The sequence below is a fragment of the Colletotrichum jinshuiense genome, chromosome 9 (genome assembly GCF_051148585.1).
Source record: "Colletotrichum jinshuiense chromosome 9, complete sequence".
Lineage (NCBI taxonomy): Eukaryota > Fungi > Ascomycota > Sordariomycetes > Glomerellales > Glomerellaceae > Colletotrichum > Colletotrichum jinshuiense.
The window spans coordinates 1,058,141-1,078,313 of NC_139316.1; the positions used below are offsets into that span (position 1 = coordinate 1,058,141).

Consider the following 20,173-nt stretch of genomic DNA (forward strand, 5'->3'; position numbering starts at 1 on the left):
AAAAGGCATTCGATCATCCTAACGCCCTCTGCTACGGCGGTAATTTGAGAGACAGGAACTAGAAGGAGTTAAAGGATGAAGTGCTCGCGAGTAATGGACGCCCACGAATCCAATCTGAACAGTCCGACATCCGAATTCGTCAGGCCCCCCCTTCCCCTCCCCATCAAAATCCAGTTCCATCCATCCAGTCTCATCATGAGAGAGACAGAGAAAGCAGGTCAAAGCGGAAACGGGGGCCAAACAGGGGGGAAGGGTGGGGGTTGGGACAGGGTGTCTTCCCTTGAAGAATCACCCGACTTTCCGTCGTAGAGTAGCATCCGAGTGCGCGCACGCTCCCCGAAACCCGCAGCGAGTGATTGCCACCCCCAGCATCCCCCCCCCCTTGCGTTAACCGCTAACCGCTCAGCCATTCAAACGTTCGCTCCATTCGGACTGTTCTCAGCAAAAGTCGCAAGCAAACCCCGACTATGCCTGCGAGCCCTTTTCGAGAGTCGAGAGTCTAGACTCCTGGGAAGGGTTCCACGGTTCGCAGCGACGCACGTTGATGGAGCTCCGACGAGATTGGACGAATTGTCGGGAGGAAAGGGAAATAAAATAAGATACAAGATTAAGGAAGGGAAGGAACAAGAAACTTTTCTTGCCAAGAACGGGAGTGCAGAGGTCGACCGGGTCACAAGTGTTGCTCGCCCGCTTCGGGGGTCTGCTTGGTTGTTTAGCTGCTTGCCATGAAATACAACAGCAGCCGAGTTGCATTCTTCTCATCATCTCAGGCGCCCGAATTATGCATAGTCTTCGTTGCTATTGAAACAGTAGAGGCAGAGAGGTCCCCGCACCAATGCATAGCTAAACCGGTTCTGCGCGCCCAACTCCTCCCTTCCTGCACGAATCGCATGTTGTATAGCCTTCACTACTATTGGAATAGCAAAGCAGATAGCTCGATACACCGGTGTAACCTGGCTATACCCTGACTTGTGCAGCCCAAGCGCATAGGGTCGAATGTGGTAGAATGATGTACGGCCTTGGCAGCTATTGGAACAATAAAGCAAAGAGGCGGAGATGCATGCCGATACATGAACCGGTCATACCATCCTCCAACAACTGCAGCCTGCGAAGAGGCGGTCGGGCGAGCCTAACTCCGCCAAGCTTTTCCCCGTCAACCGGTAAGGGTCTCTTGCCATATAGTGCCTGTAGTGTACGCTGTCGTGCCTGTCATCGTGCATTCGGGGAGCCGGGGTTTTGCGGTATCCATATCCAGTGGCCCGTCGTGGTACGCCATGCGTCTCCGTCTCGGGCCCAGAATTCTTATCCGGAACCCAGGAACGCTGACCACCCCCCCTCCTGAGCGGGTACCTCACTTCTTTTTTTTTTCGTGGTTGTTTAATACCGCGAGCAGACAGGTAGAAAAAAAGAAGAGGGTCCGAGGAGAGAAGGAGAATAGAAGGAAAAAAAGGCCCCCCCCCCATGGATGAAGGAGACCCCGTTACGCACGCAATCATCGCAAGCCTTGCCGGTTTGGGGTCTGTTGCTTTTCGTTTCTCTATCTGTTTCCTACGCTGCGTTACGTTGTTTCTGTCCAGTTTAAAACCCACAGTAGACAGAGGACCGACAAGAAAATATACCGTGTAATGGGGTTCCAGTGTGTGCTCGCTCAACTCCTCGTGAACCCCCCTCAATATCCCAAGGACCAAAAAAATAAAAATAAAATAAGTATAAGCCTCCGTCCTGTCCAATGGACACCTCCCCGCAAAAACGCCCCTCCCCTGCCCTCTCTCTGGCATTTTTTTTCGTTGGTAGATGAATGACAGGAAAAAATAAAAGAGAGTTTGCCTGACACCTGCCAAGACCCTCTTTCCCCGTCATCAATTAATCTCGCCCGTAATGTACCCAATTTGCCTCCGCCCATTAACGCCGGCGTGCGTCAGCTGGCTCGCCAGGTGGTTCTGCCCGTCGACGAGCCTCCTCTGCTCGGCGAGCCTCGCCCGGAACCGCTCCTCCTGGTCCCGGTCCATGCGGTCCACGTCCTCCCGCTCGGCGACCCGGATGGCGCTGAGCGTCTTGGCCGTGTCGACCTGCTCCGTGGCCAGCTGCTTCTCCCACTCGAGCATCATGGACTGCCGCGCGGCCGTCATGTCGTGCTCGGCGAGCTCGACGGCGCGCGCGCGCGTGATGCTGGCCTCGGTCAGCGCGGCCTGGTGCTCGAGGTCGGCGTGGCGCTCGTTGCGCTTGCGCCGCATGGCGGCCGCGAAGTGGTCCTCCTCGGCGCGCGCCCGCTCGCCCAGCGCCACGAGCTCGTCCTGCTGCACGCGCCGCCGCCGCGAGTCCTCGAGCTCCGCCTGCGTCGACCAGATCTGCGCCTGCACCGTCGCGAGCTCGCGGTTCCGCGCGATCGAGAGCGCGTGGTCCTCCTGCTCAAGCGTGATGCGGTCGAGCCGCGCCCGCCGCGTCCGCTCCTGCAGCTCCACGTCCTCGGGCATCCCCGTCGCCCCCTCGGGCTGCGGGCCCGCGTTGGCGTAGTACACGTCCTCGGCGCGGTTCGCCCGCAGCAGCTTGAGGAGCGCCTCCCGCTGGTCCGTCTCGGGCAGCACGTGCGCCACGTACATGGTCGGCGAGCACGTCGTCTTGCCGTCCGAGAAGTGGTTGAACTTCTTGTTGACGTGCTTCCACATGCCCGCCTTGAGCAGCACCCGCGTGGCCACGAGCGGGTCGCGGGACTCGAGCGCCAGCAGGAGGATCGACTTGCCCTCGGACCGGAGCGTGATGTCGGACCCGGCCTCGATGAGGAAGTCGATGACCCGCTCCATGAGCTTCTGCCGCGACGCCGTGAGCTCGCCCGAGTCCGCGGCGTGCCGGCAGAGCTCCCCCAGCGCGCTCCGGCCCCCGTGCAGCGTGCTGGGGAAGTCGGGCTCGTGCCCGTACTGGATCAGCACCTGGCAGGCCGGCAGGTTCAGCTCGCGCGCGGCGTTGTGGAGCGACCCGTCGTTTCGCGACGCCCCGGCGGCCAGGAGGTTCGTCATCATCTTGATGGCCAGGTCGCCCCCGACCTCGGTCGACAGCGTCAGCGGCGTGTTGCCCCTGACGTCGCACACGTCCACCTCGGCGTCCTCCAGCAGCAGCATCTTGACCACGTCCGGCCGCCGGTTCCTGATGGACAGCATGAGCGGCGTGGTCTGGGACGCCCGCGACGCGAAGTTGACCTTGGCGCCCGTCTCGATGAGCATCTGGACGATGCCGCTGCTGACCTTCTTCTGCGGCTGGAGCAGCGCCCACATCATCAGGGTGACGGGCTCCTCCTCGACGTCGTCCAGGACCTTGCACGGCATCATCTGATCGTAGTAGTAGCCGGCATCCAATAGAGCCTTTGTGATTTGTATCGAGCGGGGGTGCTGCTGCAGCGCGAGGAACAGCAGGGGCATCGAGTCCGGCGGCGTGTACATGACGTCCAGCCGCGTCTCCCCGTCGGCGTAATCCGTAAACATTGATATTAGTTCCAGCGCGTCGTCCTCCGAGGCCGGGTTGTCGAAGATGCGGTAGAACGCCCGGGATATTGACTCCGTGTTCGGCTTCTTCTCCAGCAGCCGCTTGACCAGGAAGGAGTTGCATGCGGCGGCGGCGGACTGCAGCAGCTTCCCCTCGCCGTAATTGACGTCGACCTTGTGATCGAGCAGGATGTCGACGAACCCGTTAGCCAGCGCCAGGCTGTCGGGGTCCTCCTCCGTCAGCGGCATGTCGACCACCTGGGTGAGGACGGAGCTGAGGCCGTCCCCGTGGGCCCCCTTTTGCAGGAAGCTGTGCAGGATGCTGAAGCCGGATTCCGTGAACCAGAGCGCCGACGTCTCCTTCGTGAATCCCTCCCGTATGGCCAGGTTGAGATCCTCCCCCAATATCTTGGACTCCAGCATGAAGGCGAGCGGCCGCACCAGCACCCTCCGCATGGAGTCGACAAGTGTCTGGCAGTCGTTGGCGATCGGCGAGGCGCCGTATCGGAGCAGCGACCTGATGAGTTTGAGATCCACCTCCTCCTCGTTGACGGCGTTGTTCAGGACGACGTGGAGGTCTTCCGAGATCGGGAGGCCCGCTCGGAAGAGCATGTCGATGGCGGCCGCGCGGGGTTCGCGGCTGAGCTTCCAGGCGGCCCTCAGCGCCCGGTTGAGGGTGGCGTGTGAGGGCTTGTGTTGCTGCTTCACGTCAGTGCGTTGATCGAGGCCGGGTGCCGCGCCACTTACCAGCCGCGTGCCGATGTCGACCAACCCCAGCATCATTTTCAGACTGTTGAGGTAGGCACTCCTCGTGGCCGCCCAGACGGCCTCGCCCTTGTTGAAATTGGGGTCCGCGCCGGCCTCGAGCAGGATCTTGACCAAGTCCTCGCCGTCGGCGCCGAACCGGACCGACGACGCCAGCTGCGCGTGGAGGGCGTCCCCCTCCACCCCGTAGCATAGTAGCGGCTCTAGGATGGCGGCGCGCGTCTTGAGGTTGCCGACCTCGGTGGCCGCCTGGAACCCCCTCTCGATCGTCGACCGCTTCGGCGCCGTGTTTCCGCTGAGAAGCATGTTGAGCACGTCGGCCGCTCCCGACCTGCATGCTTCGACGATGACTTCCTCGTCGATCTGCGCGCCATTGCTCACGAGTATGCTGCCGAGGACCAAATCGCCGTCCGCCGCCGCCGCGAGGAGGGCGTCCGAGAGGACGGTGCCCGCCGCGCCGTGGTGCAGCAACAGCGTGCATATCGCCGCCCTCGCCTCCCTGTTGGACAGCATGGCCGCCTCGGCGAAAGAGTCGTTCAGCATTGGGATCGGGTGCTTTCGCTGCAGCACCAGCTCGACGATGTCCGGGCGCTCCTTCTTCACCGCCGAGGTCAGCGCCTCCCCGTCGCTCGTGTCGGCCTTGGCCGAGAGTGTGCGGATCAACGGGATGTCGTTGGTGTAGGTGTTGATGGCGAACCCCAGGGCCCGGTTCGCTTCGGCGCTGGGCGCGCCGGCGTCGAGCAGCTTCTGCGAGAACTCGAGTCGCTCCATCGGGTCGGCGATCCGCAGTGCGTGGGGCAGGGCCGCTGCCAGCGATGCCGGGGTCGGGCGCGCTGCGAAGAGAAAGTCAGTAATCTGGGTGTCGCCGGCGGCCACGGCGTGGCAGAGGGCCGCCGCGTTGTGGGAGTTGACGTCGGCCCCCGCCTGGAGGAGGATCTTGACGATGGACAGCATCCGATGCTCGGGCGCCGTCTGGAGCAGCGAGTGGACCTCCTTGACCAGCACGTCGTTGAACAGGGCCTTGTCCTTTGTCTTGTGCAACAGGATCTCGAGCTTCTCGGCCTTGGTTTCCGGCGACGGCATCTGCGAAAGCTCGTTGATGGCCCGGCTGACGGTGGCAGGCGAGGGCTTGCCGTGCTTCAATAGAGTGTCCAGAACAGCGGCATCGTGGTTGTGGATTGCTGCAAGGACTGTCAGCACTCCCCCCGGAGTTGCAGTAACGGGGCTACTTACCTGATGCCATGGCGATGCCGTTGTCTACGTTCACGTCAGCTCGACCTTGCAGCAGGAGCACTTGCAGGAGCTTCAGGTCCGCCGGGCGATAGTTCAGCGCGTTCAACATCGCCTGAGAGACCTTGGCCTGGTCAAGACCCGGCACCGACGTCAGAAGCATGGTTGCCATATCCAACCTTGCCCTCGCGTCCTGGGTGGCGATGATCCGGGGCAAGACGCTCGCGGCGGTCTGCGGTGTGACGTTCTTCTGGAGCAGGGCATTCAGGAGCCTCATATCCCTTTGCGCCACCGCGGCGACCAACGCCGACCCGTCGTTCGTGTTGATATCTGTGTTGTATTTCAGGAAGAGCCCGATGAGGTCCTCGTCCCGGTGGGGCGGCTCCTCGTCGATGGCCTCCTGCAGCGCATCGTGTACTATCGGCCCCGTGAGGCCGCTCGTGAGGAAGCAGTCCACCATGCGGTACCGGTTTTGGCGGGACAGGGTCTTGGTCAGGGGGAAAATCTGGGCCAGCGTCTCGCTGGACGGCTTGCTCATGAGGATCTCCTTCGTCATGGGCGCGTCGCTCCTCATCACCGCGATCTGCAGAGCCAGCCCTCCCTTGTGGTCGACGGACGCCGTCTGGTGGCGGTCGAAGACCTTGGACCTCGGCCCCTTCTTCACGTCGTACTCGGCAACCGCCTCGCCGCCCGGGAACGCGGACGTGAGGAGCAGCTTGGCCGAGTCCACGTCGCCCGCCTCGGCCGCCTCGATGAGCATGTCGTGCAGCGCCGTCCCTTTCGCCCCCCTTCGTAATAGTAGATCTAGTAGTAGCCGCCTGTTTTCCACGGCCATGTTTTTCGGAATCAGCTCGACGCACTCCGAGGCGTGCGCCGAGCTCAGGTCTGAGTTGCCGCTCAGGAGAGTATGTGCCACGTCCACGCGTCCGTCTTGGATGGCCTTCCGGATGGCCATGGCGCCTTGGTACTCGATGGAGACGCCGTACTTGACCAGGAGGCTGACCATGTCCTGGAACTCGGCGGCTGCGGCGTGTATCAAGGCCATGGCGGGCCCGTCGCCGTCGGTCCCGGCGCACAGCAGCAGCTCCGCAACAGCGAGCTTGTCGTTTGGGTTCATGCAAGGGTGATCCAGCAGCTGCGAAAAGGCCTCGTCGATGCCCGGGCGTTTCGGCGGGTGGTTCCCCATGATGATGGCAAGGGCAATGTCGTGGCGTCCCTGGCCGATGGCGATCTTGAGTGCCTCGGCTTGGTTGTGGTCGCCGTCGGCGCTGGACCGACTCAGCTGGAGGACCGTCTCCAGGCACCCCGCCCGCGTGGCGTCCACCATACACTGCGAGAGCCAGGCGGCCGGCGGCCGGCCATCGGACCGCAGAACCATGCCGACCAGCTCGGCCTGGCTGCCCGAGGCGCAGGCTTGGCGAAAGGCCTCCTGGGCTTCGGGGCTGTGGGCGACGCCGGCACCGTAACGAAGAAGGAGCTCGACGACCTCTACGGTTTCCGACTGCATGGCCAAGGGCAACGCGGCGTCGAGGGCGAACATGTCGGCGTGGGGCAGCAGGACCTGGATCATGTCGAGCTGGCCGTTGTGGATGGCATGCTGCAGCAGCTTGCTGCGCTCGCCGAAGCTGTCGAGGCTCTTCCGGCGCGGTAGAATACTCGTCTTGGCCTTCTGGGCCATGTTCACGTCGCCGCCGGACGTGACGAGCAGGGTGATGAGGGCCTCGGCGACGCCGGGGTCCCCGCGGTCGGCGATGTGCTTGTCGAGGGTCTCGAAGATGATCCTGTAGTCCCACGTCTTCTTCTTGGAGGTGAAGGCGCGCCGTAGGTTGCCGGTCGACTCGGTGCGGCCGTGGGCCATCTGTTTCCGCTTCAACAACTCCTCTGCCTTGGCATCGTCCTCCGGGGTCCGGAAGCTAGGGGGGGTCGACGGCCGCGTCAACGGCGTCGGCGACGGCGGGGGCTCAAGGCCCCATTCCTCGGCGAACTGGATGATCCGCCGCTGGCGGTCGTCCACTGTCGGCGGGGTCGGCATCGGGGAGCCGGGGGAGGACAGGAACGGAGACACTTTGGCGATGGACGGCAGCGAGCTGGCCGTACGAAGCAGGAGGAACGGGTATGGGGGAAGTGAATGTGAGTGAGCAGCCGTGAGGTGACGTCGAGCAGTGCGACGTTAGATGGGGTGATGATGAGAGGGAAGAGGAGACGTGCGGCGCAGAGTTTCGTTTTCGTCCCAAGATTTCCGACGCTCAACGGCAGAGGGACAGCGGAAAAGGCGGCCTATGGCCCGGTGGCGACCGAAGGCTGAATGGCATGAACGGAAGTGAGAACAAGCATCCAGGATCGACGGTAGGCTGACAAAACAAGGACAGGCGGCAGAGACCCGGGGCAGGGAAGGGAGAGAGAGAGTGTGTGTATGTGTGTATGTGTGTATGTGTGAGTCTGAGAGTGTGAGTTAGAGTGAGACGACGTTGAACCGTTGGCTGGGAGGCTCTGTGGTTTCGCGCAGACGTTCGGCTCAGCGCTGCCGTGCTAGTTGAAGCTAGACGCAGGGTGAATGAATGACGGGCTCGCTGACGGACTGGAAGACTGGTAGAAAGACGACGCGTAAAGAAGAAGAAAAAAGCCAAAAATGGGAAGAAGCACGCCTAGCTCCCCTAGCAGCCAGCCGCGTTACGGGGGAAAACGGTGTGTGGCTCGAAGGGGGGGGGAACAGACAGTCGCGAAAAAATGTGAAGAGTTTGGCAGAGAAAATGCGTGTAAGGCGAGTCGAGGTGAGGCGTGGTGAGGTGCCTTGGTCCTGTGGCGACAATGCGTCGCGTTTCAGCAGGGTGGAGCAGGAGGTTTTCGTCTGTTCGTAACTCTGTCGGCTACTTGGCCGGTCCCCTAGACACGGTGTCACTGTCACGGCAGCTAGGCTAGGGGTTTGGAGAAGCCTGAAAGAGTGGGCGGTGCGGGAATCGGGGGAGAGTGGCTGGGGTCTGAGGTCGGATGGTCAACAGGGCCGTGACATTGATCAGATAGAAGCGTCGGGCTTGTCGTGATGATGTCCCGGGACCGACGCGGGTTGGCGGCGGCGGGAAGGGATCACAGTATGCACCAAGTCGGGCAAGATGGGAGAGCGAGAGGTAGATAGATAGATAGATAGAGCCTCAAGACCTGGGGTTATCCCCCTTATGAAGAGTGGACAGTTCAGCAGTTGAAGAGGCCATGCATGCAAGATGCAAGCAACAGAGAGGTAAGGGGAGGGAAGGGAAGGGAAGGGAAGGTCGAGTACACTACGCCATCCACCCAAGCAGATAAATCATGCGACAAGCTTTCAGTGGCCGGCCATTCCTCGTTTAAGCTTGTTGAGTTGACGAGCAAAAGGGTGCGCTGCGCGTATGAGTGGTGAGGAGCCATGGACCGGATGCGAAAGCGTGGCAGGGCATACGCGGACACCCGACGATCCCTGGGATCCGAGAAAGTGGGGGGAGCGAGGAAGAGGCGGCGGCCAGAGGTGGAGAAGGGGAAGGAGAGAAGAGACGGGGGCACGGAACACGGGGTCAATTGGGAGTTGAGTTGCCAGGGCTCAACAGCGCCCTGCAGATCCAGACAGACAGACAGGCCCGCCTCGCAAGATGATTACCAGATCGAGACAAGCCCCTCGTACTTCATACTTGATCCGCCAACGGCAAGGTCAATGGCAGGCGTCTCATGTTGCCATACGGACTGGATTGACTCTGGTCGCTCGGCTGGGGTTGCACCCGCAGTCTACATAGTCTATGTAGTAATAGCAGATGTCTTGTCCCGGCAGGCCGAGAGCGCCAAGAAAACCTTGTCGAGGGTTGTGGTGTAGGTACTATGCTTGTATATATGTATATACCTAGTGTGTAAGTGTTGTAGGTATGGCCACCCGGTGGCTCTTCGTCGCCCCAGCAAGTCTGCCACTGTGAGAGACAGCCCTAGATTCCGGGGCGAGGACGAGGACCAGGAAGCGAGTTTGGAGCAATGATTCGGGGAGTCGCCCAATGGGGGATGACCAGGAGGAGGAGAAGAGACATTCCGCGACACCCCTGACCCCTGGACCTGGAGACATTCGATACGGACATGGAAGGGAGAGGGGAGAGAGAGAGAGACGGACAGAGACAGGTGTTGTACATTAGTGTACGAATACCGGTATGGTAGAGACGAGACAGAATACGGAGAGGCACGTACCTTTCTCTTTCTGCCCACAGATGCGCGTTCCCGCTTTGGCTCCCCTTCTCTTTGACCAAACATGGGAAAAAAGAAGGCGCAGAGCCTTTCCAACGGTCTGCCTCGTCGCCATTAGTGGCCAGCCAGCTGCATGGGACGCATCCATTCCCGCTCACCACGGCCGCCTAAGCCCCCAAGGGTCTCGTCGAAACGTGCCGCCCTTGGGAAAGAAACATGCAGGGCTCGGGAGCGAATCACCGGCGGCGCGCTGCAGAGCCAAGATGGCTGAGCCTCAGTCGCAGACGCCATTGATTGCGACCGATTGTCTTCGCCATCCATCGCCACGACACCTACCTGCTGCAGGGCGTGGTGTTGCATGCAGCGAGATGCCGCACGCACACGTACACACCCAACACAACACACTCACACTCGTCAACAACAACACACCGGCTGGCAGCCGTCGCGGTAGGTGGCGAGAAAAGAGGACGAGGGGGGTGTTCATTGGCGACCGAGAAGGCCGCCATTGAGCATGCCTGCCGCGGGAAGAGGCCCCGGCCGGCCGATGGGCGATAATTCAATCCCACCCGGCTGCCCTGATGCGCATTCCTGCCCGGTCCCAGTCCGGATCTTGGCAACTGACTAGCACTAGTCTGCGGCCCTCCAACGCCCAAACATCTAGAGAAGGGGACATGCCGGCTCCCTCACTCGCCAACATGCTCTATAAGAAACAGCCAACCACCATCGCCTTCACGTCACGCGGCTTGCACTGGACCGGCATGCAAAAAAAAAAAAAAGAGACTCGGCCACTTGGGCTAATGGTAACGGCGTTGAAGCGCTCTACATGGCAACTCGCCACGAACCCATCGGTTTGTGCTAAAAGGCCGGGTCGCACTGGATCCTATTACCTGAATTGGGAGCCGCCGGTCATCGGGTGTACACCCTGATGGCTGGTCCGGTGGCTCCCGTAGGTAGACGGCCGCCCGCCCAAAAGAACCACGCCCGACGAAAGCGTCATGAAGCCGGGGAAGATGAAATTTTTTTTTTTTCCAAAACCAAAGAACAAGAGGACACGCCCAACATGATAATACATCGGTTCGGGGTGCATGCCCCCCATTATTGTTCTGGCAATTCACAGCTTCCGCATCACGGCCGACGGCACTTCTCCCAATACTCCGTCGCCGGGATGACGTCTTTATCCGCTCTTCGGAACTGAACCCCTCCTCCCCCCCCTCCCTATAGCCCCTCACCTCGCTATCGCCCGTCCGCCCCGCGTTTTACAGCTGCTGCTGCTCTGCTCCGGTACCCAATTGCCGTCCGAAAGGGGAGATACATTACCCGCTTTCCCACTCCCGCGCGCGAAAGCGACATTTCGCAATCGAACCCCTCACCAGCTTACTAAAAAACACAGGAAGAGGGGCAGGAGGGCGGGTGCCACCGCGCATCGGAAGCCCGTTTCCAACCAACCCATCACCAAAAAGTATCCGTAAGCTGCCGTTCTACTGATTACAACTGGGGACTTTTTGGGTTTTTTTTTTCTCTTTTCAGTAAAAAGAAGAGTAAATAACCCCCAATTAAAATACAAAAAAGGGTGGCTTGCTTACCAATGTCCCAATTCCTCGCCGCGAGACCCTCCGCACCCGTCCGTAACATCCTCGCCAGGCTCCCCACCGGCCTCTCCTCTGCCTTTATACATAATAACCAGCCGCCCTCCGCCCGCCGCCGCACCACCGTCCCTCCCACCGCTGCTCCCGCACAGCTCTCGCGCACCTTCTTCCCGTCCCCCGTCTCCGCAACAGCCCTCTCCCCCGCCCCTCACTTCACAATGGCCTCCTTCACACCCACCCTGCCGACGACCATGCACGGCGTCCGGATCCCGCGCACCGGCGGCGTCGAGGTCCTCGAGTACCACACCGACCTCCCCGTCCCGGCCCTCGCCGAGGGCCAGGTCCTCGTCCGCAACGAGTACGCCGGCATCAACTACATCGACACCTACTTCCGCACCGGCCTCTACCAGGCGCCCCTCCCCAACGTCCTGGGCCGCGAGGGCGCCGGCACCGTCGTCGCCGCCCACCCCTCCGCCGCCGCCGCCTTCCGCCCGGGCGACCGCGTCGTCTACATGGGCAACTTCGGCTCCTACGCCGCCTACTCGGCCGTCCCCGCCGCCCAGCTCCTGCCCGTCCCCGACGCCCTGCCCACCGACAAGGCCGCCGCCGCCCTCCTGCAGGGCCTGACCGCCTGGACCTTCGTCCGCGAGGCCGGCGAGGTCAAGCCCGGCGAGTGGGTCCTCGTCCACGCCGCCGCCGGCGGCGTCGGCCTGCACCTCGTCCAGATGCTCCGCGCCGTCGGCGCAAAGGTCATCGGCACCACCAGCAGCGACGACAAGTGCGCCCTCGCCAAGAAGAACGGCGCCGAGTGGGTCGTCAACTCGCGCTCCCAGAACCTCGCCGACGAGGTCAAGAGGATCACCGGCGGCCACGGCGCCGACGTCATCTTCGACGGCGTCGGCAAGGCCACCTTTGACGCCGACCTGGAGATCGCCGCCCGCAAGGGCCGCTTGGTCATCTTTGGCAACGCGGTGAGTGTGCAGACATCCCCCATCCCCCCCCCTCCCTTCTCCCTCTCCACTCGTATACCATGTGCTGACGGCCTCTTCTCCCACAAGTCCGGCGCCGTCCCTCCGTTTGACATCCTCAAGCTCGGCTCCAAGAACTTGAAGGTCATGCGCCCCGTCGTGAACAACTACACCGCCACGCGGGAGGAGCTGGAGAGGTACAGCGCCGAGCTGTTCGAAATGGTCACCTCGGGCAAGGTTGAGGTCGCCATCCACAAGGCCTACCCGCTGCAGGACGTCAAGACGGCCCACACGGATCTGGAAAGCCGCAACACAACCGGCAAGCTTCTTCTCAAGATCGATTGACTCGATGCAAAGTTTTGAAGCAATGGGCGCGAATCAGACGCGGGGTTCCTAGCTGGATTCTTCAACTTTTTTTTGTTTGTTTATTATATACTCTATATGCGAAGGTCGTATCATGGCGTCGCTGCGAATAGCACTAATTCTAACATTGTCTACGATGAGCAAAGCAACATCAAGTGAGCCATTATTCATCATCCGGAGACATGGCTGAAGCCTCGATGCAACTGTTCACCTCTCGCAACTAAGAGCTCGTGGGCTTGGCGTTGGCGAGAAGCTCTGGCGGGGGGTCCTGGCGGTAGCCCTTGGGGTTGTTGCTGACCCAGCGCCACAGGTCCTCGCAGGCCTTCTCCATCGTCTCCTCGGTCTTCCAGTTGAGCTCCTTGTTGGCCAGCGAGGGGTTGGCCGTCAGGTCCAGAACGTCGCCCTGTCTTCTGGGGTTGACCTCGTAGGGAAGGTCGCGGCCAACGACGTGGCTGAAGGCCTTGATGATCTCAAAAACGGTGCTGCCGCGGCCGGAGCCGAGGTTCCAGGCCTTGATACCGGGCTGGTTCTCGCGGAGGTAGTTGAGCGCGGCCAGGTGACCCTTGGCCAGGTCCATGACGTGGATGTAGTCGCGGATGGCGGTGCCGTCTCTTGACGCATAGTCTGTTCTCGTTAGTATGATCTCGTCTTGGATTCATCGCCTGCACGTACCGTCGCCGAAAACGAGGAGCTTCTCGCGGTCGCCGGTTGCGACCTTGCCCAGCAGAGGCAGCAGGTTGTAGGGGACACCCTGGGGGTCCTCGCCCATGAGGCCAGAGGGGTGAGCGCCGCAGGGGTTGAAGTATCTCAGAAGAGCGCCGTTGAATTGCTCAAAGGGCTTGCCGGCCTTCTTCAGCTTGTTGCGCTCGGCGTTGATGTGGTCGGTGATGATCTGCTCGACAAATGCCTTGGTGTGGCCGTAGGTGTTGGTAGGGCCAATGGGGCAGTGCTCGGGGATGGGGATCATGTTGGGGAAGCGAGTGGCATCGCCGTAGACGGTCGCGGAAGACGAGAAAACAATGTTGGGGACATTGTTATCCGTCATGGCCTGGAGGAGGGTAACGGTACCGGCGACATTGACGCGGTAGTACTCGAGAGGGATCTCGCCAGACTCGCCGACGGCCTAGAGTCCGACATGTTAGTTGCCGACGTAGCCTGCCATGGCACGGGGGAGAATAGGCTTGCCTTGAGAGCGGCGAAGTGAATGACGCTGTCGATCTCGGGGTGCTTCTTGAACACCTCGTCGAGGCCGGCCTTGTCGGTGACGTCTACCTGGTAGAAGTGGGGACGCTTGCCGGTCAAGAGCTCGATGCGATCAACGGCGACCTTTGACGAGTTGTAAAGGCTGTCGACAATGACAACATCGTAGCCGTGGTCAAGAAGGGCAAGTGTGGTGAAGGAACCGATGTAGCCGGTGCCACTGCAAGCCACAAAACGTGCGATTAGCCTTTGCGCGCGCTTTCTCTCTCTCCAACTAGTCTTGCGCCAAACGCCGCGACAGGAATGTTCCCCATGCGGCTGGGCCGCGGAATTGCTCGTGGCGTGATTGAGGGCGGTAGCTTACCCGGTAACCAAGACAGTTCCAATAGCCATTGTGAAGAAATTTGCTGGCGCGGATCGCAACTAGGTGTGGTGAGGGGACGGACGTTTGGGGGGTGCGAAAGACAATGGCGGGGGAGCGTTTTCTGGCGCTACAATCCGTCGGGGTATCAGGTGAATGGGTTGAAGAACGAAGCCGAATTGTTCGGGGGAAAGAAGACGGGACAGCGCGATATAAGTCCGGTGGTGGAGGTGGGATAATAGTAGGACGACGGTCACAATAACAACCGGGTCGTCTGTCTGTAACGTTCCGCTTGCTGACGATGTGGGATGGGAGAGAAATTGGCTCGCCTTGTCAAGGTGATTTTGGGGCGATCCTGCCACGGCCAATCTGGCGTTCCAAATTGAAGGCGATGGCGGGGTCTGGCAGCGGGGGTGGCACCAATTTTAGGCGTTGTGGCTGGCTGCGGAGCCCATTAATTTCTTCTCAAGCCTCAAACCGTATCAAACGGCGCCCTTTGAAACCTGCAACGACCGGGGATGGCGGTGCCGTGGAGCCTGATCTTCATGACTGTGGACGGGCCGACAGGGTCCTCTCGTCGGCTCGCACGTGGACTGACCACGCTTTGGCTGGATGCCTGGCCACGGAACAGCAAGTTGGCCATTCTCAGAGGCGGGAATCGGACGACGGGTCAGAGGATGGATGGATGCCATCAAGTGGGGTGTGTTGGGGTGTTCGTCGCCGCATTTCCCGTAGTGTAGTGTTTGTCAGTTTTGGTTGCTGTTTGTTGGAGCGACGAGGCCATGGGGCTTGTCCTGTGTGAGCGACTTCCCCGAGCTTCCCCAGCATGTGCTGCATGTTTGCGATTCCGTTCGGATGTTCGCCCGAGAACACGAGCAAAAAGCGGGCTTCCATGTCGACCAAGGCTGATTCAAAGTCAAGACCCAAGCGCGGGCAATGCCTCATGTTCGGAGCTGTCCCAGTCTGTCCAAGTTTCCCAAGTCGAGCCCAGGCCCTAGTGTCCCCATCTCCTTGAGCGCTTGCGCGAATTCAATGGCCGAATAACACATGTCGGCATTCGAGTCGATGGGCCGGACAGAATGGGGTCGATAATTGTATGGGTGGGACCGGATGGAGAGAAGAACATGGATCGACCGGTGACGTACTTCGTGGTCTGGATCGCAACTTGCTGCCTCAGGCGGACGGGCAGGACAATCCGGAGGAAGTGTCACGTGTACCGTGTGGAGTCTGCTGCCGAAGCTGACATAATGCAAAGTGCTTATGTAACCACGTCAATCTGCGGCCTGAGGCCTTGGCGCATCTGCTGGCACAGAGAGCGCGGCGCGTAAAGCTGGCCGACTGCAGCGCGTGGGTAACGGACACGCTGCAAGGGTCTGTGCCTCGCTGGCCCTCGACCCCCGGCGGTTCGCCGTCGCGAAAACATTCCAGGTGAAGAAGCTCCGAAGTGAACATTTCATTCAGGACAGAACAAAGAGCCAACGGACCCTCGAGACGCCCCTTGCCTTGCCTCATTGCTGTCGCGTGTGTCGCCTATTTTTCCTGACAATTAATTGACCCGCCGACACTGCAGCGGCAGCAGCATTCCTCCTACAATCCAACTGAGCCTCCATTGTCCGATCCGACGCGCGCGCGCGCGACTTGTGCCTGGGAAAGATGGTTGTTGCGGCCAGGGACCGCTCCTCGCTTTGTTGACAACCGCTCCCTCCCTTCCCGATCCGGCGGGTCTGTTTCTCTGGAATAGCTTCACTTCAGAGACTTTACAACTTCAAGGTCCCGGAACCGGCTACCTGCAGCCTTCACAAAGGCGCCCTCTCACACCACCTCTACCTCACCGCAATCCCTTCCGCCGTTCCTTTGGACCTCGCCTCCCTTGTTGCTCAACACAGAGCTCATGGACATTTGCGCTTGCAATTGTTGACGAGACAAAAGCACTCGGACGCCAACTTGTTGCTGCACGTCGGTACCCTCACAACTGCAGCGCATGTCCTTATCACACAATAATAATGTGAGTTGCGTCTTTTCATCTTTGCTCTTGCCTTCTGTCAACTCTTTCTCATCGCACTTGCTTCTTATGAGTTGAACCTTTATCCAATTATACCCAGGATAGACTTGTCATCTCATGCAGGACTTTCTTTTTCTCATTCTCTCTCACTCTCTTTCTCTCTCATCCCAGCTTCCGTCAACTCCACCCACCTCTATCCCAACTCACTTAAAGTTCTGTGTGGTCAGATATTCTTCATATAATACACTCAACCTGTCACCCGAATATTCGCTCATCAGCGCAGCAGAACTTCTACCGTCACGTTGAGCCAAGATGCCTCCGAGACGAAGAGCGCGTGGCGACGACGACGACACACCGCCTATTATGTCACGAGGCGGTGCTGCCGTGTCATCCAACCTGCCTCCGTTGGCGTCGCGGTTTGATACGTCGTATGGTTCTGCACCTTCCACTTCTATGCGGAATACCCGGCGAGGGCAACGTCGTAACCTGCAAGATATTGTCAAAGATGCGCTCGATGATAGCGATGACAGCGGAGTTGACGACGGCAGTAACGCGAGCATTGGTGAGAGCAACGAGAGCAGTGGCAATCGCCGACCGACACCTCGTCGCTCAAAGCGTACGCAGTCGAAAAGTCCTAAACCAAGCACGAGGCCAAAACGATCTCGCAGAGCACAGCCGGATCCTGAACCGGAACCAGAGCTGGATTTCGAGCCGGACTTCGGTCCTGGACGGGACTCGGACTCTCCCGATCCGCTGAGAGATGCGACGCCAGAACAACCCATTGCTCACAAGTCACCGCGAAGGCGTGTCCCAGCCAGAATAGGTAAGTGCAGCTACGTGTGGATCGGAGAGGTCTTGCCTTACCACGGTCTCATAATCCCTTACTAAAACCCCCTTCAGCCCCCACGATCGAGTCTGCTGCATTCCAAGCAGAGGCACCCACCCCTCGTCAGACACTTTTACCTGGTGGCGCCCCTCCCAGAGGCCAGAATCCATCTAATTGGCGATCGACGCCAGGAAGAGCCAGCTCAGAAGGACCGGTATTGTCACGGGGTCCTGGCGATCAACCGAGTCTCTCGGGTAACGCGGGTGCTACGTCTTACGGTGGTCGACTTCCAGCTGCTAGTGCGAACTCCGTCTTTGCTCGTGCCATCTCCGAAGAGCCTCGAACACAGCATCAGAGACGCTTCACCCAGCAACAAGACCCGCCAGAGCCAACTCCCACGCCGGATTCCGTGCGTACCTTTGGCCAGGAGAGCTCATTGTTTGGCGGTGCAGACATTGGCTCGACCCCATCTCCTCCATCCCACTCTCCGGAACAGTATGATCGGCTGCGCATTGTTGAGGAGGAAGAAGAAGAAAGTCCACCCTTTGAAGAGGAAAAAAGCGCCCAACCCATAGTGAGCCCTCCCAGGCATCTGTTAAGAGGCCCAACACATAACCCGCCGATGCCGCCACGAACTATGAACCAGGTCGACCGGCCTCAGGAACCGGTTCGGCCACCCATTACGACAGTCACGGACAGACCTGCACCTGACATCCGGCCTCCTCAAAATACACTTCCCCCTCCTCAACCACAATTACCTAGCACACCGGACAGGTATCGGTCCCGGCCTCCCAGACAATCTCCTCGCCAAGAACCTCCTACACCACCCAACCAGCGTCAGTCTTCGCCCAAAGATTCACCAGGCACAGCCGCTACTTTGCGGCAAGCTCGTGTCAATGCTGCTTCCGCTTCGCCATCACCTGCTGCCAGATCGAACTCGACCCTCACATCGCCCCATGCTATTGAGGAACCCTACCCCCCTCGTCGTATATCACCTCAAAAACCACCGCAATTGACCAACCGCAGTCCGGTTCGGCCTGTCGCAGCACGTCCTGCACCCAATGTGAATCCGGCACCATTCCGTGCTCAGTTTAACAGAGTGCAGCCGAGCAATTTAAATCCTTTACAGCCAGCGGGAGGTGGTGTTCGCTCAACGCGACCTCTTTTTGACAACATGCAGAGTGAAGCCAAGCAAAATCGTCGCCCGACACCTGGGCAGAGTCGACCTGGGATGTTCACTTCTGAGATGCAGGCAAAAATTCAGCAAGAGCATGCGCAAGACAAGGCACAGCAGGAAGCCCTTCGGATAGAGCGGAAGGCGCGTTTGCAAGCATGGCCGCGGGTGTACAATACAGTATACAGTTGGACACATGCTGCGCGTCCGCATAGCCCTGTTCCGTCAGACGATGGCTCCGACAGTTTCGATGAATCTATCAGACCCTCACGTCAGATTCCTTTGAGCGAGTCCTCGTGGTCAACTTGGATCTTGTTTAAGCTCGCCGATACTTTCGTGGACATCCTCAACTTCCTGTTCTCGCCAGATGCTTGGTACATCAAAGCATTGCTCGGCGTTCTGCTTGTCTCCTTTCTTGGATGGGGCGCCCTCTCAGGGTTTGGTTCGGCTCCCGCTCTCGGACTCGGCGGCATCCAGTGGTACGGCATGTCAGATATTTCACATAACCTGGGACAATTCATACCATTGTGGTTGTCTCGGCCATCCACGATATTGAGTGATGATGACGCAAGGGAGTACATGCGACAACAGCGCAACCACGAATACGAGATTACGAAGTTGATGACATCAAGCAAACTCCACGAGGGTTCATTATCGCGACTGGAGCAGATCGTCCCCAAGGTCGTTCACATGAATCTGGATAAGCACGGAAGGCCTGTGGTAGGACAAGAGTTTTACCATGCCCTGAGAGACCTCATGAAGGTCGACACCGACGTCTTGACAATGGACAGAGGCCATGGCGGCTACCACTTCATTTCCGACGAACACTGGAGAGCAATTAGAGACAGGCTCAAGAAGGACCCCGTCTATCAGAGTGCTGCATCCCCACCTGCGCCAGGAACATCGGCCACCGAGGTCGAGAGCATTGTCCAGACCACATTCGCCATGTCGTGGGAGAAGTGGCTCAAGAACAACAACAAACAGGTGGCCAAAATTCTTGAACCCGCTTTTGGCACGTCAATTCCAGACAAGATTGGGAAGGATCTTGAATACAAGCTCGAGAAGTTTGTCAAGGATCAGTTTAAAAATAAAGAGACCAAAGATGTTGTGGTCACGCGGGAAGAGTTCATTCGCCATCTTAAGGGCGAGTTCGCTACTCACCGTAACGAAGTAAAAGCCGAGGCCCAGGAGCTGCAGAACAAGCTGGAGCGTTACATTAAAGATTCAGTCGAGGCGGCCATGAACAAGGCTCCGCCCGAAGGCGTCTCTCGTGCGGAGATGATCCAAGTCGTTGACGGCATGGTACGCCAGGCCATCGCGAATGCTGGTTTGGAAGCTCTAGCACAGGGCCAGATTGGAGCAAACTGGGATTCGGAGCTCCGTCATCAGATCAATTTCCTCGCCTACGGTACCGGAGTCGTTATTGACCCGACCATTACTTCTCCGGATTACGTACCTCCGGTGAATGGAAAGCTCGGGAGTGCTACCTGGTTCAAGGGCACGAAACGAAGCCCGCAGGTGTTGGGGACGAGCGCCACTTTGTTCCGTTGGGATGATGAGGGGGAGTGCTGGTGCGGCAAGGTCACCACCAACAAACAAGGTCAATTGCAAGGGGTCGATATTGCCTACATGATCAGTCATGAAATCGTCCCTCAGCATGTTGTCGTAGAGCACATCCTGCCGGGTGCTACGCTGAATCCCAATGCCCGGCCAAGGGACATTGAAATTATGGCCTACATCACCGAGGTCAACGCACGCAGTCGTGTTGCAGACTTTTCTGCCGCCCACTTTCCCGGCGGCACGCAGCCCAAGAACCTCAAAGACGGCTGGGTCAAGATTGGCCAGTTTACATACGAGAGCAGCGACACGCTCAACGGAGTGCACGTCCACAAGCTTAGCAGCGAATTGGTCGCCCTAGGAGCCGTCACGGATCACATCGTCATTCGCATGGTCAACAACCATGGGGCGGACCATACCTGTCTTTACAGAGCGCGCATCTTTGGCGAGAGGCAGGGTTGATCATTGCGCATC

The 20,173-nt window shown here is 59.5% G+C and overlaps 4 protein-coding genes across 4 annotated transcripts; 2 read left to right on the top strand and 2 right to left on the bottom strand.

The window, feature by feature from the left end:
- Window positions 1-1,859: 1,859 nt before the first annotated feature.
- EsH8_IX_000302 (uncharacterized protein) lies at window positions 1,860-7,503 on the bottom strand (the record flags this gene model as incomplete). Its single annotated transcript, XM_083266638.1, has 3 exons — window positions 1,860-4,175; window positions 4,224-5,422; window positions 5,475-7,503. The coding sequence occupies 3 exons, from the start codon at window positions 7,501-7,503 to the stop codon at window positions 1,860-1,862; spliced, it is 5,544 nt and encodes a 1,847-aa protein (XP_083130203.1).
- A 3,744-nt stretch (window positions 7,504-11,247) lies between these two features.
- On the top strand, window positions 11,248-12,561 carry EsH8_IX_000303 (quinone oxidoreductase family protein; the record flags this gene model as incomplete). Its single annotated transcript, XM_083266639.1, has 2 exons — window positions 11,248-12,219; window positions 12,307-12,561. 2 exons carry the CDS (start codon window positions 11,248-11,250, stop codon window positions 12,559-12,561), a joined length of 1,227 nt encoding a protein of 408 aa, XP_083130204.1.
- Window positions 12,562-12,799: 238 nt separating this feature from the next.
- On the bottom strand, window positions 12,800-14,172 carry EsH8_IX_000304 (NAD-dependent epimerase/dehydratase family protein; the record flags this gene model as incomplete). Its single annotated transcript, XM_083266640.1, has 4 exons — window positions 12,800-13,203; window positions 13,252-13,702; window positions 13,765-13,999; window positions 14,144-14,172. 4 exons carry the CDS (start codon window positions 14,170-14,172, stop codon window positions 12,800-12,802), a joined length of 1,119 nt encoding a protein of 372 aa, XP_083130205.1.
- A 2,282-nt stretch (window positions 14,173-16,454) lies between these two features.
- Window positions 16,455-20,161, top strand: EsH8_IX_000305 (uncharacterized protein; the record flags this gene model as incomplete). The annotated part of the gene is made up of 2 exons (XM_083266641.1): window positions 16,455-16,965; window positions 17,043-20,161. 2 exons carry the CDS (start codon window positions 16,455-16,457, stop codon window positions 20,159-20,161), a joined length of 3,630 nt encoding a protein of 1,209 aa, XP_083130206.1.
- Between the last annotated feature and the right edge of the window lie 12 nt (window positions 20,162-20,173).